This window comes from Cibotium barometz, chromosome 39, assembly GCF_041138505.1.
Source record: "Cibotium barometz isolate CiBa-2024 chromosome 39, ASM4113850v1, whole genome shotgun sequence".
Taxonomy (NCBI): domain Eukaryota; kingdom Viridiplantae; phylum Streptophyta; class Polypodiopsida; order Cyatheales; family Cibotiaceae; genus Cibotium; species Cibotium barometz.
Genome location: NC_141084.1, coordinates 6,050,393 through 6,068,997, shown reverse-complemented (window position 1 = coordinate 6,068,997; position 18,605 = coordinate 6,050,393). Strand labels below are relative to the sequence as shown.

Here is an 18,605-nt window from a genome sequence, read left to right as displayed (position 1 = left end):
TGCATTGTTCGTATGTCTTTTGTGACAGTCAGATCAGAGATCATGACATGTGAGTGCTTGTCTACACAGATCTACAATTCCAACTTTTCAGGAATCCAAGAGCAAAGCTTTGAGGAGGAGACGGTGGAAAGGTTGCTGAGAGCAGAAACTATCTTAGCAGAGTCTTCACCACTTTGCCATGAAGAGAGCTTACCTTTACCAGAACAGCTGAGAAACCCATCTTTGTCTATGCAAGAACCAATCTCACACAAAAATTCTGACGGGTTCGGTTGTCCTCAAGATGAACCATTTTCATCAGTAATGTTTCCTCCACCTGCGGCTTTCCTGGGCCCAAGATGTGCTTTATGGGATTGCCCCCGACCTGCAGCTAGGTTAGAGTGGCTGATGGACTACTGCAGCACTTTTCATGCAACCTTGGCTGTCAATGAGGGTGCAGCTGGACAATCTCCTGTTGTTCGGCCAGGTGGAATCAATTTGAAAGATGGACCACTTTTTTCGTCCTTGTCTGCAAAGAGTCAGTGCAAAGCAGTTGGCATTCCCGAGTGTGAAGGTGCAGCTACTTCAAAATCGCCATGGAATGCTCATGGTATTCAATTGGCACCAATCTTTATACAGCTTAATTCTGGCTAATTTGGCACTTTATTTGAATTGTATTGCTTGCACACCATGTGTTTTAGCTATATAGGGAATGATTTGGAGATGTATGGTATGCATCTCATATGTATGCACTCATGTGCTATATATATTTAAGGACCAATCTAGTCTCTTCTGTAGTGGGCAGCATGGGCAGGTCACTGGGCAGGCTGTGTTGGCCAATGGGTTTGCCAAAACTGAGGTGGACCCTGGCCAATCAGTCTTGACACCTTCATCGTTATAAGCTGCTCTCCCACACTCAACTCTGTTTAGAACTTCAGTAGTTGTGGTCTTGAGAAGCACTCGGCTCCTGCCTGAGCTTGTGCTTCCCTGCCAATGAAGAAGAGTCCATAGAGTAGCAATATCTCTGTACTTTCGCTGCATTCTAACATACTCCCTTACTTTTTCTTGTGCTGCAAAAGGCATTGCAACTCCAGAATGACACGTGTATAAATTTGGGGCATGCTCTAATAATGGCAGGTAACACCTTCCAGTGGGGTATTGTACTTGGAATAGCAGCTTTGCAGCATCGTGCCCATATTCTTATTCATGGGGCTGAAAGGTGCAGAAGAAAAGTTTTGAAAGATCATGCTGGTTAGAATGCCACATGACATTAAGATTGGTCTTCAAGATCGTGGGCACAGTGGAGCTGCACCACTGCCATTGTGGTGCATCTTCAATTGCACTGTTACTTTAACTTTTAGTCCTATTTACAGGTATGTGCATGTCTTTTTGGACAATGTTTGCGGAGAGTGCCCAAGTGTCGGTGGCTACAGGCGGGAGTTGGTTGTTTTGATCCTCATAATACATGGATGGTATTGGTCAAGTATATTCAAACCCTCCCGCCACTTCCATTATTATCATCATATTAGCCTTTGCTGATTCAGCCTGTGTTTTGCGCCCTCAGCGTACTAGGGTGCCATGTACATCCTAGGGCTTATTGGACTTGTTTTGGCACTAGGTTCAAGTGGTACTATTCCCAGAGCCTATGTGTTGTTCTAGGCACAAGTGGTACTACTCTCGGGGTCTAGGTAACGAGTCACACATGGTAGGTAATGAGTCACAAGTGGTACTATTCTCGGTGCTCATTGGACTTGACTGGATCAAGTGGTACTATTTTGGATCTATGTCAAGATTAGGATCAAGTGGTATGATTCCCGGATCCTAGGATCAAGTGGTAACGAAGTTTCTACCTCCGGCTATGCTCAGGTGGCACTCCAGCTCCCTAGGGTTGATTTCATAGCCAGGAGCTGAGAGGGGGTGTTAGAAGTCATCTCTTGTCTTTATCAGACACCAGGGCCTCTGTTGTGGGTGTGCCCGCCCTGTATAGGTGTTTTCTCATTTTTCCTCACTCCCCGTATTTTTCCCCATTTTTCCCCATTTTTCCATGGTGTGGGTGGCTGCCCTATGCTGGCAGGATCACACAGAAGCTGTCTGACTGCACTCATATGCATATGGAACTGGCCGACTTTCTTTGTTGGGATCGTGGAGGATTTTTTGGCTGGCCGACTGGAGGGACCCAGTCGTGAGGCTGGCGGCCTGTTTCTCCACTGGCCGACTGCATATATGGGGCCATATAAAATGGCCCCATTGCCTCCTTATCATTGTATCATCTTTTCATTGCGGGATCTTGTATATAGAGAAGAGTTACACGCCTATCTCTCTCCTTCTCTTGTGCTGTCTATTTTCTGCACTCTACTTGCTCTTGTGGTCTCAGATTTGGTTATCATCTCCGCTGCATATTTTGACAGCCAGACCATAAGCACGATACAAGGGAATCAACAGCATTAAGTAATGTTTAAATGATTTTTGTGTTGTCCTCTGCTGGCCGATAGCAGTCGAGCTGATGCAGGGATATATTCCCATGAGCCTATAAATAGCAAGGGGCTAGTTTGTCACTAGATCATCTGATCCCCACTCTTGGGGTCCATAGTGAGTCCGTAGTCAGTTCTTAGGTCAGAAATCAGTCCTTTTTGGAAGGCCAAAGGCCACAACAGTTCTACAGATAAAATATCTTTTGTACCATATAAATACATTGAAAATACAATTCATCTCTCTCTTCTTTCTATTGTCTAATCATTGCTTTTGCATTAGTGTTCCTAATCAATAGGCTTAGGGCTGGATCAAGTGCAACAAGGCTTCCGCATGATGCAACATTGGTATTAGAGCATTCAGACTCAACCATCTAAGCACTAGGCTATCCCAAGAAAGGTGCACCCAAGGTAGCATTTATGAGGTGGTTGGCAGCAGGCAAAGCCAGAGGAAAGCATTCCTTGGGAGTTGTGTACTCAAAGGAGCATACCATTGGCTCTCTGATTAGTTCCAAAGGTGGAGCATCAAGCATGATCATTCTCAGCAGGAGACCATAGTGTCATAATATGCAGCGGAGATGAAGACAAAATCTGAAAACTCAAGAGCAAGTGCTTTGCAGAAAAACACAGCAATAGAGAAGGAGAGAGACAAGCGTGTAACTCTGCTATATATACACAAGAAAATCCCGAAATCTGAATATGGCCCCCCTAAGAGCCAGTTGGCCAGCCCAAAAAGCAGCCGACAACAGCCTGGTGGTACCCGACCTGCTCAATCTCCAGTCGGCCAGCTCTCAAGGTGAGTCGTGGAGAAGTAGGAGCTGTCGGCCATCACAATTGGGCCATCCAAGAGCCATAGGACATCCTCCCACACCCAAAAAAATAGGGAAAAATATGGAGAGAGGGGAAAAATGAGAAAACACCTAAATCGGGCGGGTACACCCACAATAGAGGCCCTGGTGTAAATATACTGATAGGAGATGACTGCTAACACCCCCTCTCAGCTCGTGGATGTGAAACCAACCCCAGTGAGTTGGAGTGCCGCCGGAGCAAAGCCTGAGATAGAGACTTCGTGAAGAGGTCCATCGCACTGTCCTCCGTCGAACAGAACTCTAGCAAGTTGTCATCAGCAACGATCTTTTCACGAACAAAATGCCTCTGGATGACCATGGGTTCCACTAGTGGAAACCCAATCCTACCAAGTAACCTCTGCAACCCCACCACCTCGAAAGCAACACCAAAAGCAGCTTGGTACTCTGCCTTTGTCCACGACAAGGCAATAGATGGCTGCCTCTTACTGCTCCATAAAACTGCTCCTGAGCCAAGGGAAAAACTGTAGCCTGATGTCAAGGTCCTCGTGTTTGGCTGTCCTCCCCAAACTGAGTCACTCCAACCGTGGAGTCGGACTCCATTCATCAATCTGTGTAAAAGAGTCCAAGATCCTTCACATGCTGCAGAAACCACAAGATACGCAATCTTGTCTCCCAAAGAGTCCTCTGCAAACATGAGCTCAACAGCCTCATCAGGAAGCTCCCGTCCAATTTGGTATGCATCAACCAAATCAATGAACCATTCTGCTTCCGAGTCAAGGAGGCATCATACTACTCACAAGGATCAACACCTATTACGGTGGGATGCCAAGTCCTGGAAACGTGGTGAAGACCACTCAAGGCCTCCGAAAACCTGTAAACCACCCCCTTTGAATCCGGAACCACAAAGCTTGTAGAATGTGCAACATCCACCTCCTTCTGCAAGTAATCAACTGCCTCTTGCCTGGCTTTGCAGTAGGTCCCCGTGGAAAGAACTTCCTCATCTACAGGAGTTTCTTTGTCCCGAATGCTACGAGACATCAGAGCATAGGTTACCTGTAAAGTTTCCTTTGACTGACGAACACAAGAACTACCAACATCTGTACTGGAAAGTTCCTGCCAGTTACTGCCATCATCTGGTCCCAGGAAGCGTGCACCTGCAGCGTATCCACACTTGGGTGAAGCCGTTTCTGTTTGTTTCATTGTTTCCTAATCTCACCTAAGAATTTTCCCCTGGTAGGTTTTGATTTTTTCCTTGTCATCTCTATTAGATTATGATATATCCCAAGTTTCTCCTCTATTTCTTTCAACTTTTTTCATCATTTCTATTTACATCTACTATATAACGTTAAAGACATTCCGTTTCCTAGTTGTTTCAGTTTCCTAGTTTCAAGTTGTTCTCATTGCGGAGACTCTCCAAACGTGAGCTGTAAGCCTGTAGACGCGAGCCGTGAGTCTATAGACATGAGCAGTGAGTCTAGAGGTAGGTGAACCTAATATTGTACCAATTAATTAAAAGTGGCTTGAAGACTTGTAAGGACATGCCTACTCATGTCCTATACAGCTTTTCTTGTCATACAATCTACATGAGCAATCCTATAGGCAAAATTCTTGTCCTTTGCAGTTATTGGAGCATTAAGTACAATTATTGCCCACAATAATTGTGTCACGTGGATCCCGCACTTGGATGCCACGTAGACATTTCTGTACAGAAGGTGCAGGACCTGGGATGGTGAACTGGTCCCATGTGAGCCCAGTCCGGGACGAGTCAGCCAGGGATCGATCTCAGTCGTCCGAGGTCAGGTGTGCATTGTCCTGCACATGAGTCCAAGGTCCGGTGTGCACTGTCCTGCACATGAAACAGTGCCAGTCCGCGCTGTGAGTCTCCCTCTGGAATGATGTCAGATGTTCTGTGTATCTAGTTTGCAACCGGATGCCAGACCTCTGTGGGCATGTAGGTTTGCATGTAGAGATGGGGCCAGCCCATAGGGCTACCCCAGTGCGAAGATTTGCACCCTTAGTGTGGGCATGGGGGAGATGTAGAACCACCCCCAAGGTGCCAGGAGGGCCCAGGCTGTGCCCACCAGCTATGGCATGGGCTGGAAGGGCTGTCGGCCAGCCCTAGTGCTTGGACAGGCAGCCGACAGGGCTAAAACCCCTACCCAGCAGGTCGGCCAGGTGTAGGGGGCAGTCCCACATCCATGCGCAGAGTGCCCAGCAGCTTGGTACTGTCCGAGCAGGCATGCGCAGAGTGGCCAGCAAGTTGCATAGTGTGAAAGCACTTTATTGCTCAAGACCTAGTCGTGAGGCTTTATAAAGCTGGCCGACTGGATGCTAAGGGGAGTATAAATACTCCAGCCAAGAAACAATGAAGGCATCTCATAATTCACCAAGTGCTCAAGCAAACAAGGGCTAGGACAGCCAAGAAGTTGCTAACGCAAAGGGGTGAAAGACTGAAGGTCAAGGGCAGGATTTTCCAGCCAAGAAAAGGTCAAGTTTCTGTATTTGTTTTCAGATTTACATCATTCTAATAAAGCAAATACACCATCCGTGGTGGGGGCCCTACAGAGGGTAATTGGGACCCAATACTGTGTCCTCTCCATCTTCCCCTTCTCTCTCTATTTTTCTGCACATCTCCTTTCAGTTTGTGCGTTAATTCCGTCGCGAAAAGAGTGCTGATTTTTGAGTTTTGAAGTACCGATCCTTCTTCGAAGCTTCCGCATATTACAGTGGTATCAGAGCCTACTTCAAGGACAAAGATTCAGCAAAGAAAACCAGAAATTTTTTTCGCTCGTGTGGTTGGTTTTTAGACGCTGGTGGACTACCCCTTTCGGAGTGACTCTTGTCCCTCGAAGGACGGTTGGTTTTTAGCCTCCAGAAGCCTCCGGAAGTCTCCCACACAGATAGTGGATGGTCAGATTGCGTTCTAGAAAGGAATTGCATTTTCCTGCTATGGCGAGTTTCGGCGACGAGAGAGAACCAGAACCATGGGACCAGAGTGCACTAGGCAGCCCAGCTAGGGCACCCGGCTTGAGTGTCACAGACATGTTCCAGCAGATGATGCGAGCAATCGCAGACCAGGCAACCAAGTTGGATGAGCAGAAGGCGCGGATTTTAGCTCTGGAGGAGCGTTCTCGCTCTCCAGCGTCGCGTTTTCCATCTCCTCCTCCCTCTCCTTCCGTATCCCAGATACCAGATCCTCGTCACAGGGACCCTCTCGTGGGGTCACAGCCGCAGCCAAGCTCCTTGCTTGAGATGCAGATGCGTGCATTGGAGATTCGACAACGAGAAGACGACGCCATGCGACGAGTGGAACACGAGCGTTACCTCAGAGCTTTGGACGCCAGATTGACACCGGCGGCGCCCTCGAATCATTTTCTCGAGAAAATGAATTTCAGTAAGTATAATGGTAAACTCGATCCCACTACTCTTTATTCATGGTTACATCAATTTGAAGCTTACTTTGCCGCAGTTAGGAAAACAGATACTGACAAAGTGATCTTAGCTAGTTGGTACTTGGAAGGTGAGGCCATTCCTTGGTGGACTCAGTGGGCTCATGCCCACACCAGAGCAGGTATGGCAGCTTATGTGTGGGACGAGTTCGTCTGCGACCTTAAGCAGCGGTTTCTACCGCCCCACTACCTTGAGCGACTCGAAGACGAGTTCAGGGGAGCGCGTCAGAACGCGCAACCAGTCCTTCAGTTTGCCAATAAAATTTCGACCTTGTGTCTGCAATTAGGCTTATCTGATACGGACAAGAAAGGGCAGTTTTTGTATGGCCTGGACACGCAAATCCAATGGGAGGTGCGTATGTTTAGGCCAGCCACCTTTGAGGATGCACTCTCGCTTGCGCAGAGTGCAGAAATGAAACACAATGGTGGCAAGCCCAAGACTTCCCAGCCGGCTTCTCCCAAGGCTAACGCCTCGGGGGGCAAAAGCCAGAACCAGACGGGGTCTTCCCCAGGACAGAGCTCGGGAGCCTCTAGCTCCAAGAACTCGAACAATGCGTCTAAGCTTACTCCAGACCAGAAAGCGGAGGCAGGCAAGACAGGTGGCAAGTTGAGTGCTGAGGAGCTTTCTCAGTACAAGGAGGAGGGTAGATGTTTCTTTTGTCACACAAAAGGACATACTTCTCGGGATTGTCCGAAGAAGCCTCCAAAGGCCGCCGCTGCCTCCACAGCTTCCGTGGTGAGCACAGCTCCCACACAGACCCCAGCGGCTATCCCTAGTTCTTCAACCCCCGGTGCTTCAGTTGGAGCAATTATTAGCCGGGAGCTCGAAGATAAGCAGAAGGGCGCCCATGACCAGGAGTATGAGCGCAACGAATTGCTCAAGTCCTTTGGCTACATAGGTGGCCAGAGAGTCGTCGTCTTGTTTGACAGCGGCAGCACGGAGGATGTGATCACGGAACAGGCCGCTCGGCGTGCCCGTTTCGAGCTGACTCCGGTGGACAAACAAGTTGAGGGTTTTAGCACAGGTATGACAACGAGCGTCAAGTATGAAGCTCTAGGTGCTAAGTTAGTGATTCAAGGCATAGAGTTTGTGCGTGACTTTATGGTTGCCCCTCTTGTAGGAGCAGACATAATTTTGGGTATCCAGTGGTTTCACAAGTTTCTTCCTGATGTCAAGTGGGACAAGCACACGTTCCAGATCGATCGGAATGTGTCAAACACCCCGGTGACCATTAAGTGTGAGCCAGGTATTCCAAACTTTCCGCTCATAAGCCACTTGCAGGCTAAGCGAGCAGTCAGGAAAGGCGCACAGTGTGCGATGATTTACATCCAGACAGCCCAGACGGTGGCCAGTGCTTTCGAGAAGTACTCGGTTCTCCATGAAAAGTTCCAGAAGATTTTTCTTCGGGACAGTCTCCCTCCCCAGCTCCCCCCGTCCAGACCGGAGGATCACAAGATTGACCTTCTCCCAGGCTCGGAACCCCCGAGCAAGTTTCCGTATCGCCTTTCTAAGGCAATGGAATCGGAGTTGGACCGCCAACTCCAAGAATTGTTGTAAGCTGGCTTCATCCGCCCCAGCGTGTTGCCATTTGCAGCACCGATCTTGTTTGTCAAGAAGAAAGATGGGTCTTCCCGGTTGTGTGTCGATTATCGTGCACTCAACAAGCTGACTATCAAGAGCAGATTCCCGATGCCTCGAATTGACTATATTCTCGAGAGGCTGAATGGAGCTAAGGTGTTATCCAAACTGGATTTAAAGAGTGGGTACCACCAGGTACGGATTGTAGAGGGGGACATCCCCAAAACAGCCTTCCGTACAGAACGGGCCCACTATGAATTTGTGGTTATGCCATTTGGATTGACGAACTCACGCCCCAGCTACATTTAACCGCATGATGATGCGTATTTTCCGGGAGTTGATTGGAGAGTGTGTGTTCATATTTCTAGAGACATACTCATATTTTCAGCTACAGTTGAGCAGCACGACATTGATGTGGAGAAAGTCCTTAAGTTGCTGGAAAGCAACGAGCTCTATGTCAATGAAAAGAAGTCTGAATTTTATCTGTTCCAGGTACATTACTTGGGATATATAATTAGTGCTGAAGGCATTCGCCTTGATCCGGCTAAAGTGGCTGAGATTGTTAACTGGGAAGTACCTCAGACCGCTTATGACATTAGATCATTTGTGGGTATATGCCAGGCATATTCCACCCACATTGACAAGTTTTCTGATCTCTCGGTAGATCTCACCGATCTGCTAAAGGGAGTGAAAACCAGAAGGCAAAAGATTCGAATGACTCCATGAGCGTTGGAGGCATTCTAGAACCTCAAGGTGGCTTTATCAGAAGCGTCTTGTTTAGCCCTTGCCTCGTGGAACGAACCATTTCAAGTGATCATCGATGCGAGTAACATCGCAATTGGAGGTGTATTGCAACAGAATGGTCATCCAGTAGCTTACATGTCTCGTAAGTTACTCCCGCCGAAAAGAACTACTCAGTCTATGATCGTGAACTCCTAGCAGTTATACAGGCCTTGAAACATTGGAAACATTTCCTGTATGGCCGTGACTTCGAGGTTCGCACTGACCATCAGGCATTGCGCTGGATTCAGACGATGCCAAGTGCACAGTGGAGTGATCGACAACACCGCCGGAGTCAGATATTCCAGCAGTTCGGTGGTATGATTGAGTACCTTCCAGGAAAGGCCAATCCAGTGGCCGATGCTTTGAGCAGGAAGGGACAAGTATCTGCGATTCAGACCACTAGACTTGACCTTGTTGGTACAGGACTAGAAGACATGAAGCACACGTACGCGGATTCCGAGGAATTCGGTACTCAGTGGGAACAGGCATTGGATGCCACAGGACCATGCCATTTTCTGATACGCGATGGTTGGCTTTTCTACAAAGGCCGACTATGTGTCATGAAATCATTCCGGGCAGCTCTTCTCCATGATGCCCATGACGCCATTACAGGTGGTCATAGGGGCATGAATTCGACTCTGGAGAAATTAGAACGGCAATACTATTGGCCAAAGATGAGGCGTGATGTGTTTACATATGTACAACGCTGTGACATTTGTCAAAAGGTGAAAGCTCCTCGTGGAAAGAAGATAGGGTTGTTACAGCCTTTGCCAATTCCTGAAGGTCCTTTCCAGGACATTTCAATGGACTTTGTCACAAATCTGCCTCCCAGTCCGAGTAAGCGTAATACGCAGTGTTTAACTATTGTTGATAGGTTCAGCAAATTTGTTATGCTTATTCCTTGCAGGGCCAATGTGACCGCCGAGGATGTTGCCCAGCTATTCATTCGGCATTGGTACCCGATTGGCGGGATTCCTAGGACCATAGTGTCAGACCGAGATGCCAAGTTTACCAGTCATTTTTGGAGGGCATTGTTTGATAATTTTGGTACTAAGTTGAATTTTTCCAGTGCATTCCACCCATAGACAGATGGCCAGACAGAGATATACAACCAGTTGGCCTTTGATGTGCTGAAGTGTTATGTCCACGATCAGCAAGGTAAGTGGGAATCGTTTTTGCCTTTAGTTCAATCTGTTTTGAATGACTCTTTTTCTTTAGCTATTGGCAGGACTCCATATGAGGCAGCGTTTGGAAGGCCTTTCCAGTCGTTGTTAACCAGGACTTCGTCGTCAGTACCGGAGGCGAACAGAGTGACGGAGTCTTACCAGGAGATCCTAGAGTCCGTTAAAGACAGATTGGCTAAAGCGCAAGAGGCCTACACTCGACAGGCCAATAAAGACCGAAGGGACATGAAGTTTTCGGAAGGGGATTGGGTGTATCTTCGGATTATGAAGCAAAGATTGAAGCAGGTGGACAAGCGAAGCCCAAAGTTGTCTTTCAGGAGCTTCGGACCATTTCCCATCCGGAAAAAGATTAATGAGGTGTCTATGTAGTTAAAGCTACCTCCGAGTTGGACTATGCACGATGTATTTCATGTCAGTTGGTTAAAGCCATATGCAGGTCCACCCGCTTCAGAGGTCAAAGACGAAGCGGAACCAGACATTATTGATGAAGCAGAAGTAATGGTTCCAGAACAAATCCTTCTGCACCGTTTCAAGCATGGCTCAGGCCGAAGACTACGACAGTTCCTCACGAAGTTTCAGGACCGAGGAACTCATGAAGCGGTATGGCTCGACAAAGAATTTTTCGAAGACTATCCGGCATTATTGACGGATTATTTGGAGGCTATGCAGCTTCCGTCAAGTTAAGCAGAAGGGGATGTCACGTGCATCCCGCACTTGGATGCCACGTAGACATTTCTGTACAGAAGGTGCAGGACCTGGGATGGTGAACTGGTCCCATGTGAGCCCAGTCCGGGACGAGTCAGCCAAGGATCCATCTCAGTCGTCCGAGGTCAGGTGTGCATTGTCTTGCACATGAGTCCAAGGTCAGGTGTGCATTGTCCTGCACATGAAACAGTGCCAGTCCGCGCTGTGAGTCTCCCTCTGGAATGATGTCAGATGTTCTGTGTATCTAGTTTGCAACCGGATGCCAGACCTCTGTGGGCATGTAGGTTTGCATGTAGAGATGGGGCCAGCCCATAGGGCTACCCCAGTGCGAAGATTTGCACCCTTAGTGTGGGCATGGGGGAGATGTAGAACCACCCCCAAGGTGCCAGGAGGGCCCAGGCTGTGCCCACCAGCTATGGCATGGGCTGGAAGGGCTGTCGGCCAGCCCTAGTGCTTCTGGACAGGCAGCCGACGGGCTAAAACCCCTACCCAGCAGGTCGGCCAAGTGTAGGGGGCAGTCCCACATCCATGCGCAGAGTGCCCAGCAGCCTGGTACTGTCCCAGCAGGCATGCGCAGCGTGGCCAGCAAGTTGCATAGTGTGAAAGCACTTTATTGCTCAAGACCTAGTCGTGAGGCTTTATAAAGCTGGCCGACTGGATGCTAAGGGGAGTATAAATACTCCAGCCAAGAAACAATGAAGGCATCTCATAATTCACCAAGTGCTCAAGCAAACAAGGGCCAGGACAGCCAAGAAGTTGCTAACGCAAAGGGGTGAAAGACTGAAGGTCAAGGGCAGGATTTTCCAGCCAAGAAAAGGTCAAGTTTCTGTATTTGTTTTCAGATTTACATCATTCTAATAAAATCATTGGGTTGATTGGAAGGTGAGATGTGTGGAAAGCAAGCTTAAAACATGACATTTATGTGTGTTGATCCTTGAATCATATCGGGACTCCTCAAGTAATCTTACATTTCTTGAGCCATCCAGTGGAAAGACAATAAGTTCTTCTAGATACCATATGTTCACTAAATGCCAATAGTGGGTCATAAACCAACAACTATCACAAGTTCGGTTCCAGCTGCTCTTTCACCCCACCAAATTGGGCGAAAATTGAAGGTGAGTTTTTCTAAAAGCTACCAAATGTCCCAGCAATCTCAACCATCCAGAGACATCCTATTATCTATAGGAGAATTTGCACTCTGTCCAGAACAAGAGAGGTTCTATCAACCAGTTCTCACACTAGTCTTGCAAGACTCAATTGATTTTGAACACTAATGTTCTCAAGGAAGGAAATATTTTGAAAAAAAACTGACAAACAAAACTAATGAGAGTTTCTATTGTTAGTCTACTTTTGGGGTAAGTAAAAACTCCCTATGTGGTGTTCTATGTGTCCTTTGTCCTTGTAAATCTTGAAGACACAACACAACCACCTCAAACTAGAGGTTTACTTCCCGAAACTTAGGAAGTATAATCGTCTCCTAGCTTGTCCATGGTTTTTAGCCCCTAGGACAGGTGAGAATCTACATGATTCCAAGCATCTAGATGTCTCTTTGGAACTACGTCCATCCTAAAGCATCACCGATGACTGCTATGGTTATTTCATGCACGTGCTCCACAAAGTTAGTATATCACAGGAGGTCCTATAACCATGGAACCCGCGAATTGGTTTTAGGCGACTCCTAGATTGAGAAGTTTCAAACTCCTCATCTCTCTCATGTACACTTGAGGCCGCTTCATGTATGGAAATACAATAACATCATCATCGTGAGAGAATGTGATGAATCATAAAACTTGTCACCCTTCCCTTGATTTGCCATGCTCAAACAACCAAGAAGATACATTGTCTTCTTGTCATTCACAAAGTAGCACTACATGTCACAGCTACCGTAGATTAACTATGCCAAAGCATAGAGTGTCCGAGACGAGAAAGCTAGAAACTTCAAGAGATCCTACATGGGAATACACCCTGGCCTCCCATACCACCCGGACAACCCCCACATAAAACCCTCATCAAGTATATGATCGTGGGTTAGAGGGTTAGCCTAATCTATGCAAAATCAAGGATGAAAGATACATATCCATCATTGTAGCAAACCGGGAGTGTATTGTAATCGACCATTGAACTCAGCATAAGCATCAAAACATCATTTCACAAATATACATCAGAAGATTTGCTTCTTTCCATCATGACACATTTGCACAATATTAGGGACCACAAGATGGCGTGGTCCCCCCACTTAAACTTTGCCATTAAGGAGTGAAATACATCAAGCATCATCAGTGGGTAGCTGAAGGCCCAACCTAGTCAAACTACCACTTCTTTCCACAATGCAAGTGAAGACAGTAGCAGACAATATCTTCCAAATGATTGGCACCCCTCACCCTTTCATCACTGTGAGGGCACCATGGGATCTTATCCCCATGTGATCACACGTGAATCCGTCAAACTGAGACGCTCAACGAGGTTTAAATTCATTCACCGGCTTGCCCATGGCAAAAGTGAAGCTTCACACCTGTGAACATTCTTGTGAATGGCCTCTTTCTCAACGGCATATCAACGGCATATCAACATACATTTCATTTGCCCAAAGAACTCTCAAGAGTCGTAGTTGACAATAGAATCATTATTTTGCCTTCATCGTGTACCTGAAACACATGAAATTGAATGGCAAGGTGAAAGTTTTGATTCTTACCAATATTTCGGCAGTGAAGCCTCAAGATTAAAGAGCTATTGCAGAATTTGCAGGTCTGAAATTAGGGTTTGTAGACCCTAAGACAACAGCACATGATAGTGTCTCTCTCTATAAGGACAACACACAAAGTCAAAAAGATGTTGAACAATAGCTGAAAACAGCCAGTAATGGGCTGTAAAACATATTTCCAACAGCTATGGAGATATAAAAATTGCTCCCCAAGGATGAAGATAATTGATTGTAGTGGACTGTAGAGGAGAGCAAGCTATAGCTCTAGGGTTTTCCAACACTCCAAATGGGTATTTCCTTCGTAAGATCCGAGATTTGGTGTGGAAAGCAGTGCCATGTGTCCCTTGAGTTGTCCCCCTTGGTCATAAGGTGGTTTTCTATGGCCAAAGCCCAAATTTTAGGGCTCTTGAGTTTTGTCCGCTTGGGAGGGTGGACATTTGGTGTCTGCCCGGACAAAACTTTGTCCACCTAAAAATTTAGTCTTGTGCGAACTGGCAACTATTCAATATGAATTAAATACTTACCACTTGCAAAACCCATCAAATGTCCCGTTAGGCAAACAAGTTATGCAACACACTTGTCCATGAGGGCGTACCCATCGTCTGGACATCACAGGCTTTTGAACCAGGCATTGCCCAGGCATTCAAAACCAGACATACAAATCAAAATCAAATTCACAAGCGCTTATGCTTTCGCATCAAGGAAAGAAGCCGCATCTACTAATGACGCATGGAAATACGTCTTGCCATGTCAATGGACTCCCCAGGATCCATCCATAGTACATGTCAACTGAACACTTGGCATGCCATGCACACATGTCAAATGGTGATCCAACCATGGCCATGTACATGCGCAGGGCTTAATCTTAAGCCCGGGAAATTAGGGATTTGTGGCATTCCCCCCGGCTTCTGTTCAGTTGTCTGCAAAACTGAAAAACTTCAAGATAATGCTTCAAAAGGTTGGGATATTCCTTGAAGTATTCCTCGGTCATCCATTTCAAATCCAAAGGGGAATAATTCTTGAATTTGACAAAGTAATGGTGAGTGATCTTGCCTCCACGGCTTTTTTGCTCCTTGTGAAGTACTATTTGTTCAGGCTACAACACCTCCTCATGCTCATCCACTTCAAGGGGATCTTCCAAGACGGGCTCTATTGGAGGAGGTCCTTCATATGCTTCAACAAGCTCATATGGAAGGCATTATGTATCTTCTAGTGATTAGGCAGGGCAAGCCTAAATGCAACATCATTTATATGTTTTGTCACTTGGAAAGGATGAGAGTATGTGTTTGATAACTTAGGGTACCTCCCTTCTTGTTCAAGCCTCTTTCTATGGCTTGCTTTTTCAAATTTTAGCAATACCCAGTCACCTTCTTTTATCTGTACATGTCTTCTATGTTTATCTGCAACCTTTTTATGCTTTTCTTGAGACCTTTGTATAGCTGTTTGGACATGCAAAAAGGCAGTTTTCCAGATCCCTTACATATTCAGTCGCATAGCATTTCAACAAATCAAGCACTGCTGAATTTACAATTTCACTTTGTCCACCATCAATCTGTGGGTGGTATGCAGATGAAAAATTCAGCTTGGTGTCCATGTTATCAAACAATGCTTGCCAAAATAAGCTTGTAGTTCTAGGATCTTTGTCCCCAACAATTGATTTAGCGGACATGCAAATTTCACATTGTGAAGTTTGCGTCCAAGTTGTAGCCAATTGATGTTGTGTTAATTCTTTCCATCTTTAGTGGTGCATATGCCCTATCAACTACCTTTTTGTTGTAATAATCCTTTCTATTTGTTATGATTCTTAGTGCTAGGCTTCATTATGGCGAAGTCTGCCGTACATCTTCGGAGCTCTGACATAAACTTAGTACATAGATCTTTGTATAAATGTATGCTCTTATGTGTGTGTGTGTGTACATGGGGTGTGTGTGTGTGGGAGCATATATTGATACCAAGTTCTACACCCACTATTGGGCACTGATGACGTTAGTGGAGATGTCGTAGTATCTAGTCCATACTATGCACGATGGAGTTGATGGTTTATTGTCTTGTGGATGACTACCATGAGGTTATAAATTGCACTTTCTTATAAGGTGAATTTGGGCATGTTCTTGGGGCGGGAAGAGGGCCTACGAAGTCCATACTGATGTTGTGAAAGGGTCCCTCAGGAATAGGCAAAGGCTAAAGCAACCCTGCTTGTTTTGTACGAGGAACTTTCACCTTTTGGCATATCTGACATGATCGGACGTGTTGGTAGACATCCCGTCGCATCTCAGGCCAATAGAATGACCTCTCTAACTTCTCTCCTATGACCTTCAACAAGAGAATCATGGGCATCATGGAGAAGGACTTGGCGCTTTTCTTTGAGTACACAGAGACAGTTCTTGAAAAACAACCAACCATCTTGTATACTGTAGTGGCTGGTTTTGAATTGAGGGCCAATTGATATTGAGTCCCGAACTCTTCTGAATCCAGATATTGTGCCTTTATACTGTCTGAGTCTTCGCCTTGAATTTCCAGCACAGTGGACTGCTATAATGTTTGGATTGTGCCTTTTCGACTAAGAGCTTCGGCAACGAGGTTGTTTTTGCCAAGGATGTATTCAATCATTTCCCCAAATTGTTAGAATAATTGAATCCATTTGGCCTGCCTGTCACTCCATTGAGCACTGGGTATGGTTTGCAACCATTTAAGTGCATGGTGATCTGTCTTAACTGTGAAGTCCCTCTCGTAAAGGAAGTGCTTCCAATGCCTAAGAACGGTCATCACCCCCAAAAGCTCTTTGTCATATATCTTTTCGGTGTTATTCAACTGAGGTTAATACCTGATCATGTATCCCATGTAATGGATTTTCAGTACTCCAAACTCACTCTTCTTGGCATTGATAAACAACTCATTGTCCTACAAGAGTTGCAAAACCTGTGTCACATCTTGCTTATGTTGAACTGCAGCCTCTGAGAAGATAAGAATGTCATCTAAGAAGATGATGACGCATTTGCCAATGAGATCCCGAAAAACCCGAGACATCATTTTGTTGAACGTCATTGGTGAGTCCAAAGGGCATCACCACAAATTCATAGTGGCCGTGCTCGGTCCTGAAGGTGGTTTTTGGAATGTCTGCCTCAAAGATCGGAACCTGATGGTAGCCACTCTTAAGATCTATCTTAGAGAAAATTCTTGCACCATTGAGTCGCTCTAGGATGTACTCTATTTTGGGCATGGGGAATCTATTCTTAACTGTTAGCTTATTGAGTGCCCTGTAATCCACATATAAGCATGTGGACTTATCCTTTTTTTGGACAAACAGAATGGGCAAAAGGGGAGGAGACGGTCGGATAAATCCAGACCGGAGTAGTTGGGCTAACTGCTGGTCTAGCTCACTCTCCAATGCCTTAGAAAGGCAGTAGGGAAACTGTCAAATCCCCATCGGATCTCCTCGTGATCGTTCCTGGTACTAAACTCGAATCCTGCAAACAAACGAATAAACAACAAGGGGGTGCAAGCCTGACTCACCTCCCAACCATGACAGCCGTGGGCAAGCCCACAGTCTTGGCTGTCCCCACCGAGCCACGAGCTGAGCTAACTAGGTTGACGTATCGACCAATCTCCTCCTCGCGACATCCCATACCGCCACGAAGCTGCCCTTGCGGGCCTTGAGATTGCTGCCGGCCTCGACTGCGTAAAGCAGGTGCACGTTTGCACTAGATCCAGGCTCCTAGACCATAGAGCTCTCACAAACTCGCGAGACTCTCTATCTCTCAATAAGTAACCTTGGCCACCCTTTTATAGGCTCTTGGCCGGTCATCGGGCGTCCACACTTGGGGGCCCGCCCGTCCGTCCTACCACAACCCAAATAGAATCGTGGCCTTGATGTGTTCTTGGGAATCCGGTAATAAAATCCATGGAAATATTTTTCCATTTATTACCCGGGATTTGCAAAGGATGCAACAACCCAGCCTGTCTAAAGCGTTCAGCTTTATTTGCCTGACAAATCTGACACTTGAGAACATAATCTTCTACATACTCTTTCATCTTTGGCCAATAAAAAGTGTGTTTCACTAACGATAGCGTCCCCTGTACCCTAGGGTGTCCAGCAGAAGGGGCATCGTGACACTCCTTAAGAATCTTGGACCTAATGTCCGGGATCTGTGGTACACAAATTTTGTCATTATGGAATAGTAAACCATTCCGAATCATCCACTGGCCTCCTGCAGCCTGAATGGTAGACTGCTCAGTCATTGAGTCTTGGTCAATCAATGAGCTCCCTGTTAGAAGTCATCTCCTGTCTATTTGTATACACCAGGGCCTCTGTTGTGGGCGTGCCCGCCCGTATATCATTTTTCCACACTCCCCGTATTTTTTTCCCTATTTTTCCCATTTTTTCCTAGTGGCTGGAGGGCTGCCAGGTGATGCCAGGAGCACCCCAATGCTGGCCGACTGGACTTTCTTCAATCGTGTGCATCTGGGCTGCTGGCGGACTTGTTCTGACCAGGCGTAGGCATCTGTAGCTGGCCGACTGCTATTTTCAGCAGTCGTGGGCATTTTTTCTCAGTCGTGGGCACCATCTGAAGCTGGCCGACATCTCACATGGAGATGTATATATTGCCCCTCAGCCCCCACCACTTTCTCATTCAGTTTTTCGGGATCTTGTGTATAGAGAAGAGTTTACACACCTATCTCTCTGTGTTTCTTGTGCTGATTATTTTCTGCAGTCTACTTGCTCTTGTCTACCCAAGTTTGGTTGTCATTTCCGTTGCATATTCTGACATGGTATCAGAGCCCTAGGCTCTAGGAGATCTTGGGCGTTTTTCTGAGCAAGAGGGGGAGTAACAGGTTGCTGATCGGTGGACTGTTTCGGTCTGAACGGGAAGAGAAGGTGCAAGAGGAAGGCGGGCTAAGGGGCTGGACAGCCACTTGCATATTTTCAGATTTTCAGATTTTTCCCACCCAC

General features: G+C 46.6%; 1 protein-coding gene across 1 annotated transcript in view; it reads left to right on the top strand.

The window, feature by feature from the left end:
• The window catches only part of LOC147615648 (transcription factor VOZ1-like), a 63,818-nt gene that overhangs the window by 9,181 nt on the left and 36,032 nt on the right, over positions 1 to 18,605 (top strand). The window contains exon 3 of the mRNA XM_086778190.1: positions 70 to 586. Within this exon, the coding sequence (XP_086634316.1) occupies positions 70 to 586 (517 nt within the window). The remainder of the gene's footprint in view (positions 1 to 69; positions 587 to 18,605) is intronic.